This window comes from Amblyomma mixtum, chromosome 8 (assembly GCF_055824585.1).
Source record: "Amblyomma mixtum isolate Tamu chromosome 8, ASM5582458v1, whole genome shotgun sequence".
NCBI lineage: Eukaryota > Metazoa > Arthropoda > Arachnida > Ixodida > Ixodidae > Amblyomma > Amblyomma mixtum.
Genome location: NC_143019.1, coordinates 47210499 through 47230459, shown reverse-complemented (window position 1 = coordinate 47230459; position 19961 = coordinate 47210499). Strand labels below are relative to the sequence as shown.

At 44.8% G+C, this 19961-nt stretch overlaps 2 protein-coding genes across 7 annotated transcripts in view; one reads left to right on the top strand and one right to left on the bottom strand.

Annotated features, from left to right (window-relative positions):
- Positions 1–15487, top strand: part of PCB (Pyruvate carboxylase) — a 47307-nt gene extending 31820 nt beyond the window's left edge. For all 6 annotated transcript variants that reach the window (XM_089557192.1, XM_089557194.1, XM_089557189.1 and 3 more), the window contains 9 exons: positions 352–508; positions 1950–2056; positions 2641–2774; positions 3690–3939; positions 6700–6944; positions 8454–8633; positions 9736–9984; positions 11597–11740; positions 13783–15487. In XM_089557192.1, coding sequence (XP_089413318.1) covers positions 352–508; positions 1950–2056; positions 2641–2774; positions 3690–3939; positions 6700–6944; positions 8454–8633; positions 9736–9984; positions 11597–11740; positions 13783–14040 — 1724 coding nt within the window. In that variant the 3' untranslated portion in view covers positions 14041–15487. The remainder of the gene's footprint in view (positions 1–351; positions 509–1949; positions 2057–2640; positions 2775–3689; positions 3940–6699; positions 6945–8453; positions 8634–9735; positions 9985–11596; positions 11741–13782) is intronic.
- Ced-12 (engulfment and cell motility Ced-12) lies at positions 15392–19672 on the bottom strand. The gene is made up of 2 exons (XM_089557196.1): positions 18874–19672; positions 15392–18421 (listed from the first exon to the last, which is right to left on the bottom strand). The coding sequence occupies exons 1-2, from the start codon at positions 19435–19437 to the stop codon at positions 16787–16789; spliced, it is 2199 nt and encodes a 732-aa protein (XP_089413322.1). The 5' UTR covers positions 19438–19672; the 3' UTR covers positions 15392–16786.
- Between the last annotated feature and the right edge of the window lie 289 nt (positions 19673–19961).

Below are 19961 nucleotides of genomic sequence, written 5' to 3'. Positions count from 1 at the left end.
GCCACTCCCTCCCGTGGACGCTTCTCAGCTCCCTCCTTTCTTCGGGCGGTCAGTTCGGCTGCTGCCTCGGTCGACGCTGGTCGCACCCTCTTCAGCTTTAAATAAACGAAGTCTAAAAGTACCGTGTGCGTCTTTCGCTGCATTCAACACAGCGACCGGACACGACAATAAATAAAGCCAAGAGATGCATTGAGAGGTGGAACCGGTAGTTGCGGTTTTACGCCATCAGGAGATCGTTGATTCTTGATCCACTGAGGAGATCAGTAGTCGTTGGCTACCATTTTGAGCATGAGCTGTCCAGCTTTTGTGATTACCGACGTCTGAAGAGTTTCGGGATATGCTTTATCCTAGGTGCGACATTCGATGTGGCCATGCGCTTTCTGCACGAGTGTCCCTGGGAGCGGCTGGAGCAGATGCGTGCCCAGATCCCGAACATCCCTTTCCAGATGCTGCTGAGGGGGGCCAATGCCGTCGGCTACACCTCCTACCCCGACAACGTTGTCTACAAGTGAGTGAGGGAGCAGTCGCACAATGATTGTGCTCTTGTCTGAACATCAGGCAAAGCAAAAACTAAAAAACAAAAAAAAACAAGCTCGCTTGTCTTTTTCTTTGTAAACGTGCCCATTATTGGGCATACATCTACATTCTCGTGCTCGTACTTGTGATGTAGAGGGATGGTGCAAAAATTTTTTTAGAGTACGGCACCGTTTTTCTTTTTTGCTTGGGGCAAAGTTTCAGGCATAGTCTGAATTGATTTGAACATGATTGCCCAAATGGATGGGGAGACTCAATCGAATCTTTTTTATATGAGGAGGCGGAAAAATAATACACCAGTATATCTTGCCTTTTAGCTCCTCTGTCTTGCATTGCCATTTTTTTTTTTTAAATTTTACGACTAGACGCGATGCCAGAAAAAACTTGTTAGTCTTGTATAGCTTGCATGGAACCATCACCTTAATAAATTGCCATAACCTGTATAATAAGTAGCAAGAACCAGCAGACACAGGAATGCTATACATGCGACCGAAAGGTGAGCCAAAAAGGCCCCACACAAAGAGAAGCAGAAGTGGCAACCCTTGATAAGCTTGTGTGACTATATTTGATAATTTCAGATATTCAATCGATTTTATCCAAATATTTTGCATTCAAAGTATTTGTCCAAAGTGAATAATGTTTCTGGAACCCTTGCTTCATGTGGTTTTGGTTCGAAGTACCTCTTGTAGGAGGGCATCGTGCCCTGCGCGCAGCTAATTAAAGCAACTGCCGCGCAACGACATGATCGCAATTAAGACCAGCAGTCGGAGGCCCCATGAATAGGTCCCACATCCCACAAATAGGTTGGCTCGGGGTGTAGATCGGCTCTCCCAATTTCTGGTGGCTGTTTTGGCAAACAGTCAACATCGCTTCAGTGAGCACAACAAAGCTTCTGTACACTCTTTATTTTTCCTCATGTAATGGCCGTGAGTGTGAGAAAAAAAAGTATGATTTTGAAAATGCCTGTTATGCTGTTCAACCATTTCTGTCTGCTAGAAGCATTCGAAATATTTTCTTGGAAATTATTCAAAGAAAATTGCCATTCACATCAAATTCATTTTTAACCGAAAAACGACTATTCACATACATAAGCCTAATTATATTGACTCCTGTTGGTGCTGAATTCAAGCTTCATGTATTTGCTTTGGGAGTGATGAAGAAACAGATAACCAAGATGACCACACTGGGGCCACAAAAGACAAAATGCGCAGGGAAGGCTACCTTTTTAGTCCCTGGGTGATGCCAGCATTTGACTCTTCCCAGGACACTTGAAGCATATTTGATGCTATCAGGCTATACTGGGAAGCAAATTTTCTTTTCTAATATGCTATCGCTCTATATGTTTGAACGTTGGCATGCTTGCTCTGTCAGGACTTTATACTTATAAATATTTTTTTTTTTTCAAATCCTCGCAGATTTTGTCAACTGGCAAAGGACTGTGGTATGGACATCTTCCGTGTGTTTGACTCCCTAAACTATCTTCCTAACCTGATCCTTGGAATGGAGGCTGCTGGAAAAGCAGGTAAATAGCAAAACGGTCTGTAGCTTGATGCAGTTTTCCATCGACTGTCATTTTTTTGTTGGCGCCTTGCATTGTGCCAACATTTTGCTGAAACTTTTGTTTTAAGCGTACATGCAATTGATTTTTAAAAGCCCTGATCTTGTTGGCACAACAGAAAGGTTGACATCCAGAGTACCGGATCCAACAATGATAGCATTGTAGATGCTGTTAGACATTTTGAGACTTTGGTAGTCATTCGAAGCACTGATATTCCTGTATCCCAGTAACAGGATGCTGTAAAGACTGAGGCACTGAACACGGATGCTAACACAATCATTTTCAGCATCGCAGGAGACATTTTTGCAGATTATATGTATTTGTCAAACACAGTGTTAGATATTAATACATTCAAACTGTTGGCATCACTGTAAGAGCATACTGACATCAGCGTAACATTAGTCCTGCATTAAGTGTACATGGCTTTGGTTTTTTGTTATAGTATGGCTGAGAGTCTAGTGATAAGCTGTCTACTTGATGAAGTGGCATGTTAAAGCTAGTGCTGCTTTGTACTGCAGTATAAAATGCGTGGCTCAAAAAACTTCCAGGTGGTGTCGTAGAAGCAGCCATTTCATACACTGGAGACGTCTCCAATCCGGAGCGAACAAAATACAACCTGGACTACTATCTGAAGTTGTCCGATGAGCTGGTCAAGGCTGGTACACACGTCCTCTGCGTCAAGGTATTTGCTATATTCCGGAAGCGCTCTTCATGTAGTCTTTTATTACGATATATATATGCTTCAATTATCAAACAGCGTTGAATGTACTTGGGCCGTGTCTTCGAAATGATTTAAAATGTATGTATGAACTGGCCTACTGTGTCAGGATGGCTAGCAAATTAATACAAATTTTTGGCTTGGTGGTGCTTTTTTCTCGCATTTTGGGGGGCCATGAAACGCCTTTTATCACTTGTTCATTTTAAGTATCATAGGTTTTCCGCTCTTCTTGGAATTGCTTGTGTGCTGGAAGAAATGGGTGTAATCTTGGCACAGCTTATGCATATCATAAACGAAAGAAAGAAAAATAAATAAAACTGGTGGCAGTTCTACTGCATGGAAAGTCATAGGTCACTGTAGTATGCCATATCTTTTTATCTTGAAAGAAGTGCACCTGTGAGCGTGGCATCCTCATTTTTGCATTACGAAACTGTCCAATAGTTGCAGTCAAATCTGTTGATTGCCATTAAAAATGTCATCATGGCTTATCACGATCATGTCTTTACTTGGTGCCTTTTCAGTTGATCCCACTTTACCTGGCAATGGGGCAAAAGTTGGGTCCTAGTTTGACTAAACACTCCCTCAGTGGGGCTAGTTGATTCCCAGTTGGTAACCATTTTCTTGCTCATTGGGGCCTGTTGATACCAATAGCTTCCCAATTGGCCCCAATGGGAACCAATTGGTCCCCATTGAGGCCCTAACTGGGACCATTTGCTTCCCAATGGGGCCAGTTCATTCCCAGTTGGCATCCAACGGGGACCCATTAAGCCCCATTGAAACCAGTTGGTCCCAGTTAATCCCAGTTGCATTCCCCATTGAAGATTTTCACCAGGGAAGTGACAAAATAAATTAGTAAAGCTACTACTCCTCACGTTCTAGGATATGGCTGGCCTGCTGAAGCCGCAGGCAGCCCGCATCCTCATCAAGGCACTGAGGGACCGACACCCGGATGTGCCCATCCACATCCACACTCACGACACAGCCGGCGCGGGCGTTGCATCCATGCTGGCCTGCGCCGAATCCGGCGCGGACGTTGTTGACGTTGCTGTTGACTCCATGTCTGGCATGACATCACAGCCAAGCATGGGTGCCATCGTGGCTTGTCTACAGGGCTCCAAGTACAAAACCAGTGAGTACAAGAGCTCTGCCTGCCTGCCATTGGTACATGATGCTATAAAACAAGCAAACCTTAACGGTGTTAACCTTAACGTTGTTAACCTTAATGCCGTTAACCTTAACGCTGTCACGTCATGCCCTTAACCCTTTGAAGGTTTTTGCCGTATATGTACGGCGGCGGTTTTCTGTCCCGCAAGGTCTTTGCCGTACGGGTACGGTTTCGGTCTTCCATTTGAAATTTTGCGCCAAAAGAACAATGCGTGCTCACTGGGGGGTGCTGCCACCTCTTAGGACTTACAAGAAGTGTTTGAATTTTGTGCTGCCTTCTTACGGAGATAAGCAGAACTTATGTCTAGCTATAGCGCAGCGGCACAGACTGCGGCAACACCCCTTTTGTAGTTTTGGTTTCGCCACGTGATCGCAACGGAGTCGCGCGAAATTTGAGTTTTCTTTTTGTCAGCACTATCTTGCAGGGGCTGCCGAAGTTGATTTCTATCTTTATTGGCGCTGCTCTTAGCTTGCTTATCACCGTTGCTCGCGAGGTATTCTCGCCCTCTGTGGCAACGCGCCTATGCGGCTTCGATTCCGCCGCGGGATCGCAACGGAGTCGCGCGAAACCTGTTTTCTCTTTGTGGGCACTGTTTTGCAGAGGCGGCGAAAGTTGATTTCTATCTTTATTGGTGCTGCTCTTAGCTTGCTTATCACCGTTGCTATTCTGTTCTATTGAACATTTTCCAGTTGTGAGTGATGCTGTCACCAAAGTACTGTTCCTATTTTTTTTTTTACTATTTATTCTCGATTATATACATTTTGTAGATTCAAGATCCGCAATAAAGTAATTTGACCACCTGGGAAAGTTTTCTTCAAAATAATTCGACCCTCAAAGGGTTAAGGCGAAGCTTAAGTGTTCCCTCCAGTTTTATCGCTCTAGCACTAAGGCCCCCACTCACCGATTTCTCCGTTCTTTGTCTGAAGCCTGTTTGGCCTTGAAAACTGAGCCTCGAACTGAAACCAGGGTGAAGACCGAACTGCTAGCGCACCTAATTCGCATTAGGCCTAACCATGCTAAATCGGTCATTTTTTAGTCAGGTGCAGAGAATTTGTTTGTTCAGTGAGTTTATACATCATGGGAAAGCCATGTATACGGACAGTGGCATATTTCAGGCAAATGCCTTCACTGTGCTTGGTGTTCGATGAAACCCACTTCACCTCAAACCTTGATATAATGAAATGGTTTTTAATGAAATAATGATTATAACAAAAAAATAGCCGTTCCTCTTGGAAACTCCCTCGTAGAAGTTCATATATTTGATGTCTCATTTTTATGAAGTTAAATTTTCCTTCAGAATATAACAAACCGCCAATGATCATCGTGGCCATTTTGCTCTGAGTATAGTGGCTTTTAACTGCGCCCGACACTTCCTATTCGATGTGGCTGACTGAAATTACTGCGCGAACTGCTCTGTTGAACACGGCAAAAAAAGATGTGGAAAGCTTGGTAAGCATCAAGCGGGGCCTACATGGAGTGTGTCTGGACAATTCGTCAGCTTCGGCGTGTTGCTGGCGCTCCCTGTGGTGAAAATTTGTTATGCACCTGCTCAGTTTAGTATCGTGCTGCAGTAGGCTTGCTGCAACACTCTGCATTTTGACAGATTTGTCAAATTCATTGTGTTCCCTCGTTCTCCAACCTCCTCGCTACACACGGCCCACTGCGGACACACTCTGCTTCTCTCGTTCCATCTGCAGTTTATTTAGTTACTGCTTTTGCAGTATGCTCGCATGGTTAAAACTGTTTGGCAGTGTGCTTTGTGCGCGATGGTATCGAGGTCCCATCGGTTTCATAAAACCAGGCATCTATATCCACTGATTGAAAGGTGGCTATCGTTAAACCCTTTATTCTTGCTATCGCATTCTCCACAAGACATGCCTGTCATGCGGTGAAGCGTAGTGACCCGCATGTTTGTGAGCTATGCGGCAGAGCCAACCGAAATGAATGCTTGCTAAGTAACCGCCACCACATGCAGTCTCAATATATCGGCTTCAGCACCTAGAAAAATAGAGCTAAATATTCTTAATATGCCTCTTCCTCTCCTCTACAACATTGTTTCTCCAAGGCCTGTTTTCTAGGCCCAGAACCCATGTGGCCCGCGGAAGACATGGCAAGGCCTAGATATTTGACTCTCACAACGCTCATCAGTGGCACGCTAGACGCCGGCATTGTTGTCTTGTGGTCACCCAGTGACAGGAAAGCCTGTTTGCTTGTAACATTCACAAGCAAGATTGTGTGTCACACCTTCAAATTTGGCCGCCGCGGTGGCTCAGTGGTCATGGTGCTCGGCTGCTGTCCCAAAAGACGCGAGTTCGATCCCGGCCGCGGCGGCTAGAATTTCTTTGGAGGAGAAGTTCTAGAGGCCCGTGTACTGTGCGATGTCAGTGCACGTTAAAGAACACCAGGTGGTCGAAATTTCCGGAGCCCTCCACTACGGCGTCTCTCATAGCCTTAGTCGCTTTGGGACGTTAAACCCCACAAACCAAACCAAACCAAACCTTCAAATTTGTTATAAACAGGTTTAACTTTATACACCCTCATGCAAATTTAGAGCCCACACTGAACAACATACAATAGCCAGAACTTTTTTTGCCATTATTCATTAAGAGTACGTGGCACACTTGGTATAGTTGGCATTTAGGAGCAAGAGTTTCAGTGAATGAATGCTTGCATCTGTTTGCTGCATGGGAGACATTCATGTGTGCATGCTTCTCTGACCAAAAGGGATCTCCCTGGAATCCGTGAGCCGATACTCAGCATACTGGGAGCAGGCACGTACCCTGTACGCTCCATTCGAGTGTGCCGTCACCATGAAGAGCGGCAACGCCGACGTGTACGAGAATGAAATCCCCGGTGGCCAGTACACGAACCTGCAGTTCCAGGCATTCAGCCTGGGTCTTGGGGAGCACTTTGAGAGCATCAAGAAGTCCTACCGAGATGCTAACCTCCTTCTTGGTGACATCATCAAGGTAATTCCAATGAGCGTGCTGGTTTGGACGTGTTTGCACTTTTGGCATTCATCTGCTGAACTAGAGGCTGTGGGATCGAATCTCTGCGACCACACTGGCAGCAAATTTAAAAGACACCCTCTTGTGCTGTGTGATGTTGATGCATGTTCGAGAACCCCAGGTTCTCTAAATTAGTCTGGAGTACCCCTTCCCCCACCCCCCATCATAATGGCATCTCACGTAGCCTACGTGCAGCTTACGGACCTCACATACCTCTTCGTTCTGGCGGAAAAGCAGTGGATTAGAAGGTGGCACATGAAGTGGTGCTGACAACTTCATAATTTGAAGAATTCAAAAGAAGAACTTAGTGAACTAGGAATGTTTTTACGCCGGTGTGTTAATTTCAGAAAGTTTGTAGTTAAGTGTCGGAAAAAGTATGCATTTAAAAAAAAACACTGTTGAAGAGCATATTCGTTAACGAAGTGCTCTCACGTGTTATCCCCTCCTTGTTTTTGATCCACCTGCAAGGCCACTACTTCCTGTCATAAAAGTATGTACACTAGTTTTCGAAAAAGTTTCTAGCTGTGGACCTTTCTTGCTCACTTCCTTGCAGTTTACCTTTCTTGATTTGCCATAGCATCTGCCGTAGTTTGGCAGATCGGCACTTAAATTCCAAATCTGTTGTGCCGTTTAGTGTGACTGTTTTTATTGAGCCTAACCTCGACTGTCTTGAATAGTTGGCTGAATAGTTGATAATGAAAATGGAAATTCCAATCATGATTGAAAATGACAAACAGGGCACTTCCCACACTCTCCACATGAATTCAATTTAATTCAAGTTTATTTGCATTTATACATGTACAGATGACGGGAGTGCAGACAAAAAGCCAAATGTATTCGGCTTGATGGGGTCTGTACCCCCTACAGAAATGGCACTATACACAATAAAGAGAACACAAAGATGCAATAGTGGATAAATGAAAAAGAAAAGCATTGGTGAACATTCTATAACGGGAATACATACAGGTAAAAAAAAAAAAAATATAGAATGCTGCAACGAATTAAATTACAGAAAACGTATAGTATAAAATGATACAAATAAAACAGCTTTGGAATTCACTTGTATAAATAATAAGTTACTTACAAGCAAAGAAAATTGGTTAGGCATTTATGGTGCAGTGTATACTACAGCAAAGCAAACAAAACAAAAAAAGTAATCCACAATGAGCCCATTAAAAGGAGATATAGGTTGTTATTGACTTTCTAATGAGTTTAACAAAGATTGCAGAGTGTGGCATAACGTTTGTCGACTGTAGTTAGTGCGCGCTTTCGGAACGTACCATGTTTCTCTGTGACGTGTGCTGTAAATATTAGAACTCATTGTCAGTAGAAATAAATCAATCATGAGATTCATGAGCAGTCATAGGCAGTCGAGAGCAGTCATGGGATTCACTTCCTATGTACTCTTTGTGCAAAATAGAAAAGGGGCAGTATTCATTTCAAGAGCTGTGCCATTTCTCTCCATAACAGGTGACACCATCTTCAAAAGTCGTCGGCGACCTCGCCCAGTTCATGGTTCAGAACAACCTGACAAGCCAAGACGTGCTCGACCGTGCTGAGGAACTCAGCTTCCCCAGTTCAGTGGTGGAGTTTATGCAAGGATACATAGGGGAGCCTTACGGCGGCTTTCCAGAGCCCCTACGTAGCAAGGTCAGTGCTCTTCTGCTGCCATTTTCGACCTGTGCGTTTTGTACTAGATTATGTAGACCTTGAAAATGACAACTTGTGGCTTTGGTGTTAATTCTGCTAAAGAAAGCCCAACCTAATGCAGGGCGCATTTTTGAGAATACGCAGTGTCTAAGCAGAGGCTGCACTGTTACAAGTGATCAGTTCTGGTGATAATCTTTGTGTGGTCAAATTTCTGGCATTACACCTGGTTGCAATAGCAGTAAAGGTTATTTGCATACAAAATTATGTTTCTGTTGGTCAACTCCACCAAATAAGACATGTTTAACATGTTTGATTGACATGCAAAGTCCACATTTGGCTTTAACGCTTGCATTGAAATGCTTCTCAAGATGTGTCAGGCTGTGTCAGCCAGTTCACTGAAAGTGTGCTGTTTGACCACATCAAGGGAAACTTCCATTGCTCCAGCCAATACGTGGAGGTTTGAAAAATCCAAAAATGATGACCTTGAACAATGTTGCCAAAGTGAAAAAACTCTGGGGGGCACTTTGCTCGTAAAGTGCGATGAGGCAAAAGCTATTTCCGCCTTTGTTGCCGCCCCTGTTATTCTGGTGATGACGTCATGCGCATGCGCAGTATATTTCGGGTTACGACATACTACACCATTTGATGATGTCATCAGTGTTTTGTTAATTATTTTGATTGTTTTAAAAAAAAGTTTAATTTATTTAAGTAATTTTGTGTCGCAACATACTGCACAATGCCTATGAAGTCGTCAGTTATTTTTATCAGTTTATTAGTCTGATTAATTTTTAATTAATTATTTTTAAGTAACCAATTTCATGTTATGACATACTACGCCATTGTAATGACACCATCAATTTTTAATTAATTGACAGCTAACGTGTGCCAGTTGATTGCGTGTTATGACATACTACACCGTGCTGATGACGTCACCAGTTTGATTGACAGCTAGGGTGGGACAACTTCTGTGGATGCACACGCCGGCGAGTCATGAGCCTATGAAGGCTTTCACTTTAATAACTAGGCAAAAAGAAGATTTGCATAACACGAAGAAGTTCTTGTGTGCCACTCTCCAACCTGTCGTCTTTCTCGTAATTGGCAGATCCTGAAGGACATGGCCCGTATCACTGGCCGGCCGGGCCAGAGCTTGCCTCCGCTCGACCTAGATGCCCTCAAGAAGAAGCTGGTCGACAAGTTTGGGCCCAGGGTTCGTGACACGGACGTCATGAGTGCTGCCATGTACCCGAAGGTGTGCGACGACTTCCTCAACTTCCGCCAGACCTTCGGTCCCGTCGACCTGCTGGACACGCGTGTGTTCCTCGTGGGTCCCCGTGTAGGAGACAACTTTGAGGTGGGTGCATGATTTGAACAAGCACTGGCATGAAATGTCGAAGCTGTGCTAACCTTTTAGTGAACACTGTTTATGTGCATAATGAATCCACTTTCTTTTCCAAAAATTTCTGAAAGTTTGCAGGGTGTGTTCGTTGCTTGAGGTAATATATATGTATATACCGGGTGTCCCAGCTAAATGTAACCAACCTTTTAAAAAAGACGAAGTGTCTTAGTCCAGTGAAACCAACTAAAGGTTGTTCAGAGTTGCATGGCCTAGTCTCGAGTATTTTTTTCATTGTTCAAGGTTAATTAATTAGTTAAGCTTAATTACCTAACTTTTTAATCATTGACTTCAGGAAAAAAGTGTCAATGAAAATGTTTTAGATTGCCTCGATTGGATTGGATTGGAAAACATTTATTCACCGAAAACCTCTAGTAGTGCTGTTTCCATCGCGGTGCGATTTACGTAGCTTCATTTATTGGCCTTAAAAGAAAGTTCTCACGTGACCAGCTGCTCACTCACATCTCTGCCCCAATGTGCACCCAAAGCCTCATTGAGGAGAGGACTTCAGGAAAACAGGATTTTATTCTCTAAGGCGCATCTTGGGACGTTGGAGTGGCATGGTTGTCACGTGGAAGCTTTTTTTTATTGTCCGAATTACGGTTAGAGGCCGGTAAAAAAAATACTTTAAGTAAATAGTATGTTGCTGCAAATGTTTCAGTAGGCTGTTTTTCAAAGCGATCTAGGACTTTCCATTTGACACTTTTCCATTGACACTTTGTTCATCAAGTCAATAATTAAAAAGTTAGCTAATTAAGCTTAACTAATTACTTAACCTTGAAAAACGAAAAATACTGCAGACTATGTCACATGACTCTAAAGAACCCTCAGTTGGTTTCAGACGGCTAGGGCATCCCATGTTTTTTCAAAGCTCCGTTACATTTAGCTGGGACACCTGGTATATAGTGTAGTAGATGGACTTTTTTAGTTCTTACTTCTTGAAAAGTCAGTGGACTTTTTTCGTTGTTTATGTCAGAACGAAGGTTTCATTTCTTTTTTCGGTAAATATTACTTTATATAGATTAATGGACTTTTTTCTCGGCAGTGTAATGTGGTATTCGTGGGGGTAAAAAGTCACTTAGGTGTGCTGTTAACTTTTTGTCAGCATGAGCAGTCAAGTTTATGAGTAATTAATGCACGAATTGTGGCTTGTAGAAGAAAGTACTATCACTATTAAAAAATGTAAGGGAAGTTACACAATGGAACCATTAGACAAAAACGTAAGTGGAGGTTTGCTTCTAAAAACTGTGTTGTCTTATTAGCATTTCGGTTGGAACTGTTGCTGAACTGTCAGGGCAGCTGAATATGCCGCTTTTTCGTGGCGTTTGTGGATGGTAAACATGGTCATTACCATGTACATTTTGGTACACTTTGCATGAAGGCGGTGCATTAAGTCAACAACGCAATGTCACCTGCAGAACATTGCATTTTCTACACTTGCTGAAGTTTCTATAGTGATTTAGAATTGGACGTCATCATTTAACAGGTAGCGCTGCATCCAGTTCTCCCAGTATAAGACAGGACCTGCCCCTTTGAGGTTGTCTTCCATTGGGGTTTTCTGTGTTTGCAGGTAACGATAGAGAAAGGCAAGACGCTGCACATCAAGACCCTGGCTGTGGCTGCTGATTGCACGCCTACGGGCGAGCGTGAAGTGTTCTTCGAACTTAACGGCCAGTTGCGGTCTGTGTTTGTCAAGGACAACAGCATGAGCGAGGTGAGTAAAGCGTGCTTGCTTGGAGGAAAAAAAATGAAGAAAGTTGATGTTATTATTGAGAGTAGATGTAAACACAAAGTGCTTTGTCGAGGGAGAGGGAGAATGAACACATTATTGTTATGATGGCGTAAGGTGCCCCAGTGTTCAGCTTCGGAGCATTTGCATGAAGGCACGCTATGGTGGGCGTGTTTGTAGTGCCACCTGGTTCCATGTAACAGAAACTGGGCTGCATTGTACCTAAAAGAGTTGCCAAGTGCTTGTTAGAGTTCTGCAGATGCAGTCCTCTCAGGCCTGCTGGTTTTAGTTTGGCTTGATAAACCCTTAAGAATTGAAGGATTTTGAGTTGTGCTGTAGCAGTGCTTTGGCTGGTTTTGTTGTTTTCCCATTGAAACCTAGACAATGCCACCTGCTAAGCATTTCAGGCTTACTATTAGCAGTGGCAGATCTCTCTCATGGAACTCGTATATTGCCGATTTCTAATGTTGCTATTTCCTGACGGCGATAGTTGACGTAAATGGTGTCGCTAAAGAAGGCACCATGCATGGTTTCCTGTTTCTTTTTAAATTCCTTCCTGTTTCTTTTTTTTGTAATCCTTTTATGCTTCACCAGCCGATTTTGAGTTTTTCATTTCTCTTGGGGTATGGTTGACGAGCAATGGCTCTGCTCTAGAATTGTTTGCTTGTTGATGCTTGATATGCAAGGGCTACCATGCACACATCTTGTGTTAACATTGTTTTGCATGATAACTCTTCGAAATCTTGCACAACACTAAACACGAAGGACATGGGCACAGGAAGAGCAACAACAATGAACTTAGGACACTAGTGACTGTGGTCACTGAGTGGTTTAGAACGAGTGCAGTGGACTTCATTGTCTTTCTCTCTTGCTGGACTTCTTTCACTGCCAAGTGTTAACTGAAGCCAATGGTATGGCTTTTCAAAGAGCTTAACCCTTTTGGGCGGCATTTTTTGTTTCAGTTGAAAACAATTATTTTTTCATCTAAATCGTATATTCAGGCCTCAAGAAACACAATGTGTTCCTGCGGGAAATGCTAGTGTTTTATGTTTTACGAGCTTACCTAACATGTTAGTAACCAAGGAGAACAGTTGGCAGTCATAAGTTTAGCAGCAGGATGCCAAATATGCTCAGTCTTGGCCATTTGATTGTTGAAATTAAGATCCCATTAATTAGAACCATACTCTAGAACTGGGTGAGCTAAAAAGAGCATGCTTCCATCTGAACATTTGATGATGTGCATTCTAGTTTTCGGTCACAAGCATTCAGTCTCCCCTCAAGGAAAGGGCCAAGATACATGGCACTGCCTGCCCGTGTCTTGTGCGTACCAGGGAAGAATGTGGAAAATAATTCATGGGGAGGTCTAATTTTATGTGTTGGCAGTGTGATAGCATTGGCAGCTGTTGGTGCCTTTACCGGAAGTGGCGAGGAATGTGCCGGTCTGGCAACGTCGCTTCTCTTCAGCCAATAGGAATGCTCTGGTCTGGTGACATCGCTTTCGTCCAGCCAATGGGTGAATTTTAAGACCGATGATGTATTCTGGCCCAATGGGGCTTCTCGTGCCATCACATTAAAATTAGCGCTCCTCTCTCCCATGCTTATTAGAGGGCAGCACTGTTCTCCTTGTCCCACGTGTTTGCACGCCTATGTTTTCTGTGCAATAGAACACAGCTTTGCAGAAAATGTTTTAGCGCCAGTGTTGTTAATGTGCATGTCCTGTTCACGGTTGGCTGCCGCGGTGGCTCAGTGGTTATGGTGCTCGGCTGCTGACCCGAAAGACATGGGTTCGATCCCGGCCGCGGCGGTTGAATTTCTTTGGAGGAGAAATTCTAGAGGCTCGTGTACTGTGCGATGTCAGTGCACGTTAAGGAACCCCAGGTGGTCGAAATTTCCGGAGCCCTCCACTACGGCGTCCCTCATAGCCTTAGTCGCTTTGGGACGTTAAACCCCATAAACCAAACTAAACCGATCACGGTTATTTTTAATTATTCAGCCCAAATGCTTCACTTTGATTCCACTTTGCGCAGGACATCGTGGTGCAGCCCAAGGCGGACAAAGACGTCAAGGGCAGCGTAGGGGCCCCCATGCCGGGCACAGTGGTGGACATCAAGGTCAAGGAAGGTCAGGAGATCAAGAAGGGCGACGCACTGGTCGTGCTCAGCGCCATGAAGATGGAGATGGTGGTTCAGGCGCCTGTGGCGGGCAAGATCAAGAAGATCTACATCACCAAGGACATGAAGCTGCAGGGCGATGACCTCCTGCTGGAGATCGAGGAGGCTGCGTGATGCGCACCCGAGCAACCACCCCCCTCCTAGTGGCTCTGTTGACGGATAGCTGCTCCGAACCGCCATTTTGTTCACCATTGCCAGCTCGTCCAAGACGACGTCGCTGTCACCCAATGATGGAGGACGGTTCCTCAGCGAGAACTACCAACAGAACAATTCCACCCATCCATTTTTTTTTTTTACCTTCTTTCGTGTCCATGCGCGCGTTCTTAATATTTCCATTCCCTGCCCCCTTCCATTTACGGACATCGTTGCGGGGAAAAGGCTGCATTTGTTGCTAGCATGGCTCTCGATGCTTTAGCTTAAATACTTCATGCCCAGTGTGGGGCACAACTCCGTGTGCTGACACATATCACAACCAAAGCACACTAGTCTGCAGCGAAGCGTAGTGCAAGAAATGCTTATCACCCCGTGTCGAGGCAAAGCAAGATGTTTTGCCTGGCTTAGCATGTGTTTAAAGCAGTTAGGCATTGTTTTTTTTTCTTACTACTTTTGTTTTTGTGAATAGCACCAAGCTTGGGAATTGCTGAATGCATGCCAAATGTAAAAAGAGGCATCCTAGGTTTGTGCCAGATCCGGCGCTGATGAATGCCTCAGTCTTCTATCATGGTGTGTCCAAATAAGCGGTGCTGTTTTAACTTTTGCGAGGCCCCAGCAAATATTACGATATCGCAAATGTAAGCCATCGCTATATACTACTGCTCCGACATGCTGTCTTTTTCATTAGATAATGCCATTTGTTTTAGGTATTACCTGTATGTATGTATAGTATTGATATGCCCGTTTTGGCAGCGAGTCATGCATTGGCAACACCATCGTGATTCTTATTTCTATCTTTTAGTTTTAGTGTTTGTGGCTTTTTTTCATTGACATATATACTTTCTGGACAGGCGTATAAGTTTTTGCAAGTATCTGATATTTCCTAATGAGTTTATTTTCTATGGTTTGTTTTTTTGTCGAGGACTCCTTTACGGCTAGACGAGCACCCTGAGTTACTCTGAAATCTCTTCGAAGAGAAGACAGTTTTTAGGAGTGGCATTTTGTGCTGCGCTATTTTAATTTTAATACTGTGGCCATGTGATTACTGTATGCTCAAAAAGGAGCGTTTTCATTTTGGTGCATAGTCAGTTCTTTTGGAGTTTTCAGCGGTTCTCTTACTTTCCTGAGAACTTAAAGACGAAACTGCCTTAGTCACTGCCTGAGCGGGTAATGGTGTGTTTGAGAACACAGAGTTCAAAGAATGCTGCATTGCTCGAATAGTCAGGAAAATGTGTGATAACAACAGTAAAGATGTGGTCTTTCAGAAAGAGTCTTCCAAGAAGGTGCATAGAGAGAGATAGTTCTACATGTGTCTATTTTTCATAAGTCTTTTTATTTGGCCTGGTCTTTGTTGTTATTGTGTGATCTTGCTGTATATAATCACAATAAATAAAGTCCCAGCATTTCACATGCTCTGCAAATAGTCGCAAAAAAAATAAAAGCACAATTTCCACGTAGCGCCGGTGGTACTTTTGTCATGAAAACCTATACCATATTTACTAGGATCAAAGCATCTGACTAATTTTCATGCCTACTATTAGGGAAAAAAAAAGACCAGGCGTGTAGTGGAACAGTAGATTGCCGCACTTGATTCATACAACATGCTGAATCTGGTTTTCTTCTACACACACACTAATAAAGGCATCATAAAACTGTTTACAGCATATGCACAAACTACGACAAAAGCTATACTAACTGCCTTCAGGACAGGGTCCCTTTTTTTTCTCTATTCAAAATAGACTAGCGTATTTAGACTCCAAGCATTCACATGTTAAATATTGCATAACACCAAGCATGAAGAAATGCATGGATGTCTTCCTGCGACCTGCGCAGACGTTGGGTAAACACGAATACATCAAAATACTTCGGCGTTGTCATTTCAAACAACAAATGTTGCAACATGCTGCCGTACGTAAGTTATTAGTTTAGTGCCTCCTAAGGAGAGTTGCAGGGCGTTTCATGATCATATTTTGTGTATGCATAGAGTTCCAAGTTTTTGTTTACATGTTAACATGCATGTATTTTGCTAATGCTTAATACGCCTAAACTCTTCTGCAAGGTTCGCCTCTCACATTTTGCGCTACCATTATGTAGAAAGATGCTTATATTACCTATCACTCTACAATGCTTGTTTTTAACGAAACTCGTAAAAATTGCATTTACCAAAATGTGAATGGAAGACAATCATGGCAAGTCTGAAAGACAAAGTGTTCAAGAACACAGCTCCAGGAACAAAACTAAATGGCCTAAGCATCAAAATGCATTAAGTCCTTCTGTCTGCATACTTACTCAGCACTTGCATTCACACAGGTAAAGCAAATACAGTACATGCACAAGGACAGCTTTGATATAAAACTTTACCTAAAATACTGTTTGACTGAGCCTACGCTCTATGTCCATATTTCTACAGTGACTCAAAACAAATCTAGTAGCGTGTGATGGAATGTTAAAACAGCTCAACAGGACACTCGACATTGCAAACAACTGCAGTTCCTAGAACAGTCCTTAAAAACATAGTGCTTGAATTGGAGTGACGATGGTGAGTGATACATCAGAAAGAAACAAGATAAGAATGAATGAGACAAAGGGGGATGCACAGAACATGACATCATGAGAACATGACAGCAGCGCAAACACATCATGGAAATTCACCGTAGTGCAGCTCCAGGGACTGTACACACAACTGTCACGGCAGCCACTGTCCAATCTATTTGAACTCGTAGCAGAAGTCGTAATTGGGCGGCTCCTTGGGAATGGGTGGTGGGCTCTCTGGGATGTCCACACCCTCTGTGTCCAGAAGCCTCAGCTTGATCTCCATGCTAAGCAGAGTTTCTAAGTCACTCTTGGTCTCCTTGCTAATCATCTTTTTGCCCAGGAGGGCATTGACGCCGTCCGTCCAGTAGTCAAAAATCTTGTCATTTGATGCTACAAAGTTCAGAGGCTCCTGGTTGGAGTCTGGTATGAGTGAGAAAGCAAGTGAAGCTGTTGACTTGGCCGCCTTGCGGGTGTCCTTCATGTACGGGCATTCACGACCGGTTGCCAGACTCCTGATCTCAATCACGGGCAGCTTGTGCGGCAGTTCTTCAAGGCTCGGCGTCACATTTTCCTCACAGTCGCCATAGTGGAAGACCTTCTGGCTCGGTGACAACCGGCAGTACCAGAACTTGTCCTTGATCCTGTGACCTTTGGCTGAATACTTGGTGAACAATGTGCCCTCGCACAGAAATTGCAGCCTCTGCTGCTGGATGAGGTCCATTATGTCGGGCGTCACCTGCTCCCGAAGCTCAATGATGGGTCGAGCCTGGCTCTCCCACTCCTCCCTCGTCGACTGCTCTTGCTGCCAGAGGTTCATTATCTCTGCATAGGTCAGCGTGGCAAGCTTGCTGCGGAACTTGTCGAGGCTCATGAGTGGTGGTTCCGTGGCCAAGGCACGGGTGATCTGCTCCTGGACCACGCTGAAGACCTTGACGAAGTCTTCCGTAGTTGCCCTCATCTCTTTCCAGGTCTTGTTCAAGAGCATGATGCCAATGCAGAAGAACTCTTCAAATGGATGGTCATGTGTGAAGAACATAGGATAGTATGTCTTCCCTTGCTCGGTCGGGAGTTCGCCAACTTTGAGAATTTCTGCAAGGAGCCGGGTCAGTCGGATGCTACTCCGGCCAAACGGACACTCGTGCTCGTCCGCTCGACACGAGTTCTCGAGGACGAATTTGGTGTAGCTCTCTGTGTGGTGCCTCGCAAAGTAAATCATATTGTCCAGAGCCAACATGCCAGGCGGTTCTCCAAAGTCTTCAATGGGATTAGTGTGGTTTTGGAAGCCCAACTTCTTGTAGTCCTTTGCATAACCACCACCTTTCCGGCCACTGCTTGTAATGCTGGAGCTGCCATCGCCTTCGACATCAAAAGCAATGCGCCGAAGCTCAAGGATTCGCTCCCGTGCCTCAGCATCGTTTGGATCAACACCAACACGCCGTTCTTCCAGTAAGTTGAGCAGGAGTGTCTGGAGAACGTACAGCTGATGAGCCATTTCGGTGCCAACATGCTGTTGTGAGCGCTGGAGGACGGCTGTCACAATGACGTTGCGGATGTGCCGAGAGGACAGAGTTGCTGCTAGTGTTTTGCGCTTCGTGATGCTTTCAGCTTTGAGGAAGAGTGCATTGATAAGCGCCACAGCTGACTGCTGTATTTCAGTTAATGGTGACTGCATATGCATGATAAGGTTAGGAAGCGTGACTTCTTGGTCCACCATGGCATACCGACCAGTGCTGTTCAAAACAAGAGATTCCAATATGGAAAGAGAGGCTTGTAGCGTCCGCGCGTCTTGACCTGCGTTCATGTTCACCTGCAGGGATAAAACACAACTTAATCAGACTCTAATAATATTTTTTCTTCCCACCTCAATGCTATTGCAAGCACGCATGTTTTCACCCATTCCAACTGCATAACACATCTGCGTACTGGAAACTGTAGAGCTCATCGCCAAGGCATCTGCAGCAACCTTAACTTCTATTCCATTTGCCAACTAACCACTATGGGTCAGTAGCTAACCATAATGTTGTTCTTTGTTTGTTTGTTTGTTTTTTTAGGAATCGCACTGAGCATCCAGCACGAGAATGACGAAGGCAAACAACAATGTGTTCGCTATCGTCACGACACAAACAGTATACCGACAGCACAACAAAAACAGTAGGCGTTTCTGCCAGCGCAGTATGGCACACCGGGCAGGCAGACGAGCGTGTTTCTGCGCACAACAGCGGACTGGCTCGGAAGAGCGGTCAGCTACGAAAAGCATACCTGATTGGCGACGCGACCGACAAACTTGGGCTCCAGGATGTCCCAGAAGACGATTCCGTGATCCATCAGCTCGACGAACGATTGCAGAGTCAGCGCCAAGTGGTCGCCCGTGTAAGTACCCGCCTCGACCATATTAATGAGCAACTGGTGTCCCTGCTTGTTGATGAACTCCAGCGCGAACGTGTAGTCCGACGAGAGCGTCTGTAGACGCTCTAGGGCTGCCCGCATGTCGTCCGGCTTGTTTGAATGCAGCTTGTCGAGGATGTCTTGTGCAGTCTTTGCCGGACTGAGCGTGAGTCGCAGAACGTTACCGTTCTTGATGTCGTTTCGGTTCTTCTCGGTGATGTAGGACTTGGCGTTGTCCGAGAACTGCAGCGAGTACTGCTCCGGCTCGGGCAGCGCCCAGTTGCTGCACAGGTCTTGGATGATGGCTGTGAGCGGACGCTGTTGGTCAAACGGGATGAGTTGGGGGACTTGCCCGTCCATCTCGACGGCGATCTTGACGATGTGAGCGTCCTTGTTGCCGGGCATGGTGCCGGGCTTTGACTGGCGGGCGCCCTTCATGGCAGGCTTTAGCCAGGTGAGTTAGCGGCCAGTAGCCGCAGGGCGAAAACGCGAGCTCCTGTATGCGCTGTTCGCTGGGCGGATGTCGGCTTGCCGCCGCCGCCGCTCCCACATCAACAGCTCGACTTCGCTGGCGTCAACAGCGGAGGAGGAAGAGAAGAACAAGCCGAATAGTGGATTTCGTTGACTTCGGAACGGCTTCAGAACAAACAAGTAAACGAAACTGAAACTGAACGTTCATTTTGATTTCAGGTTTGCATCCTTGTTTTGGTGCAGTAAAGGAATTATTCAAACGGGAAGTGAAGAAAAAAAAACGCTGCTGCAACGGAAATGCTCATGGAAGCCTGCTGCGTTATGAAAATCAGTCCACACTACTGGCTGGAGGGCATCCTTTGAGGGTCCTTGCCGCTTTGTTCTTGCATCTATGGTTCTTTTTTCTAATGAGTTGTTGTTGTTGCTGTTAGCCTTTGAAAGGATGGCATATACCCACACTTTTGCACGATCTTCTCTTCTTCGCAACGCCA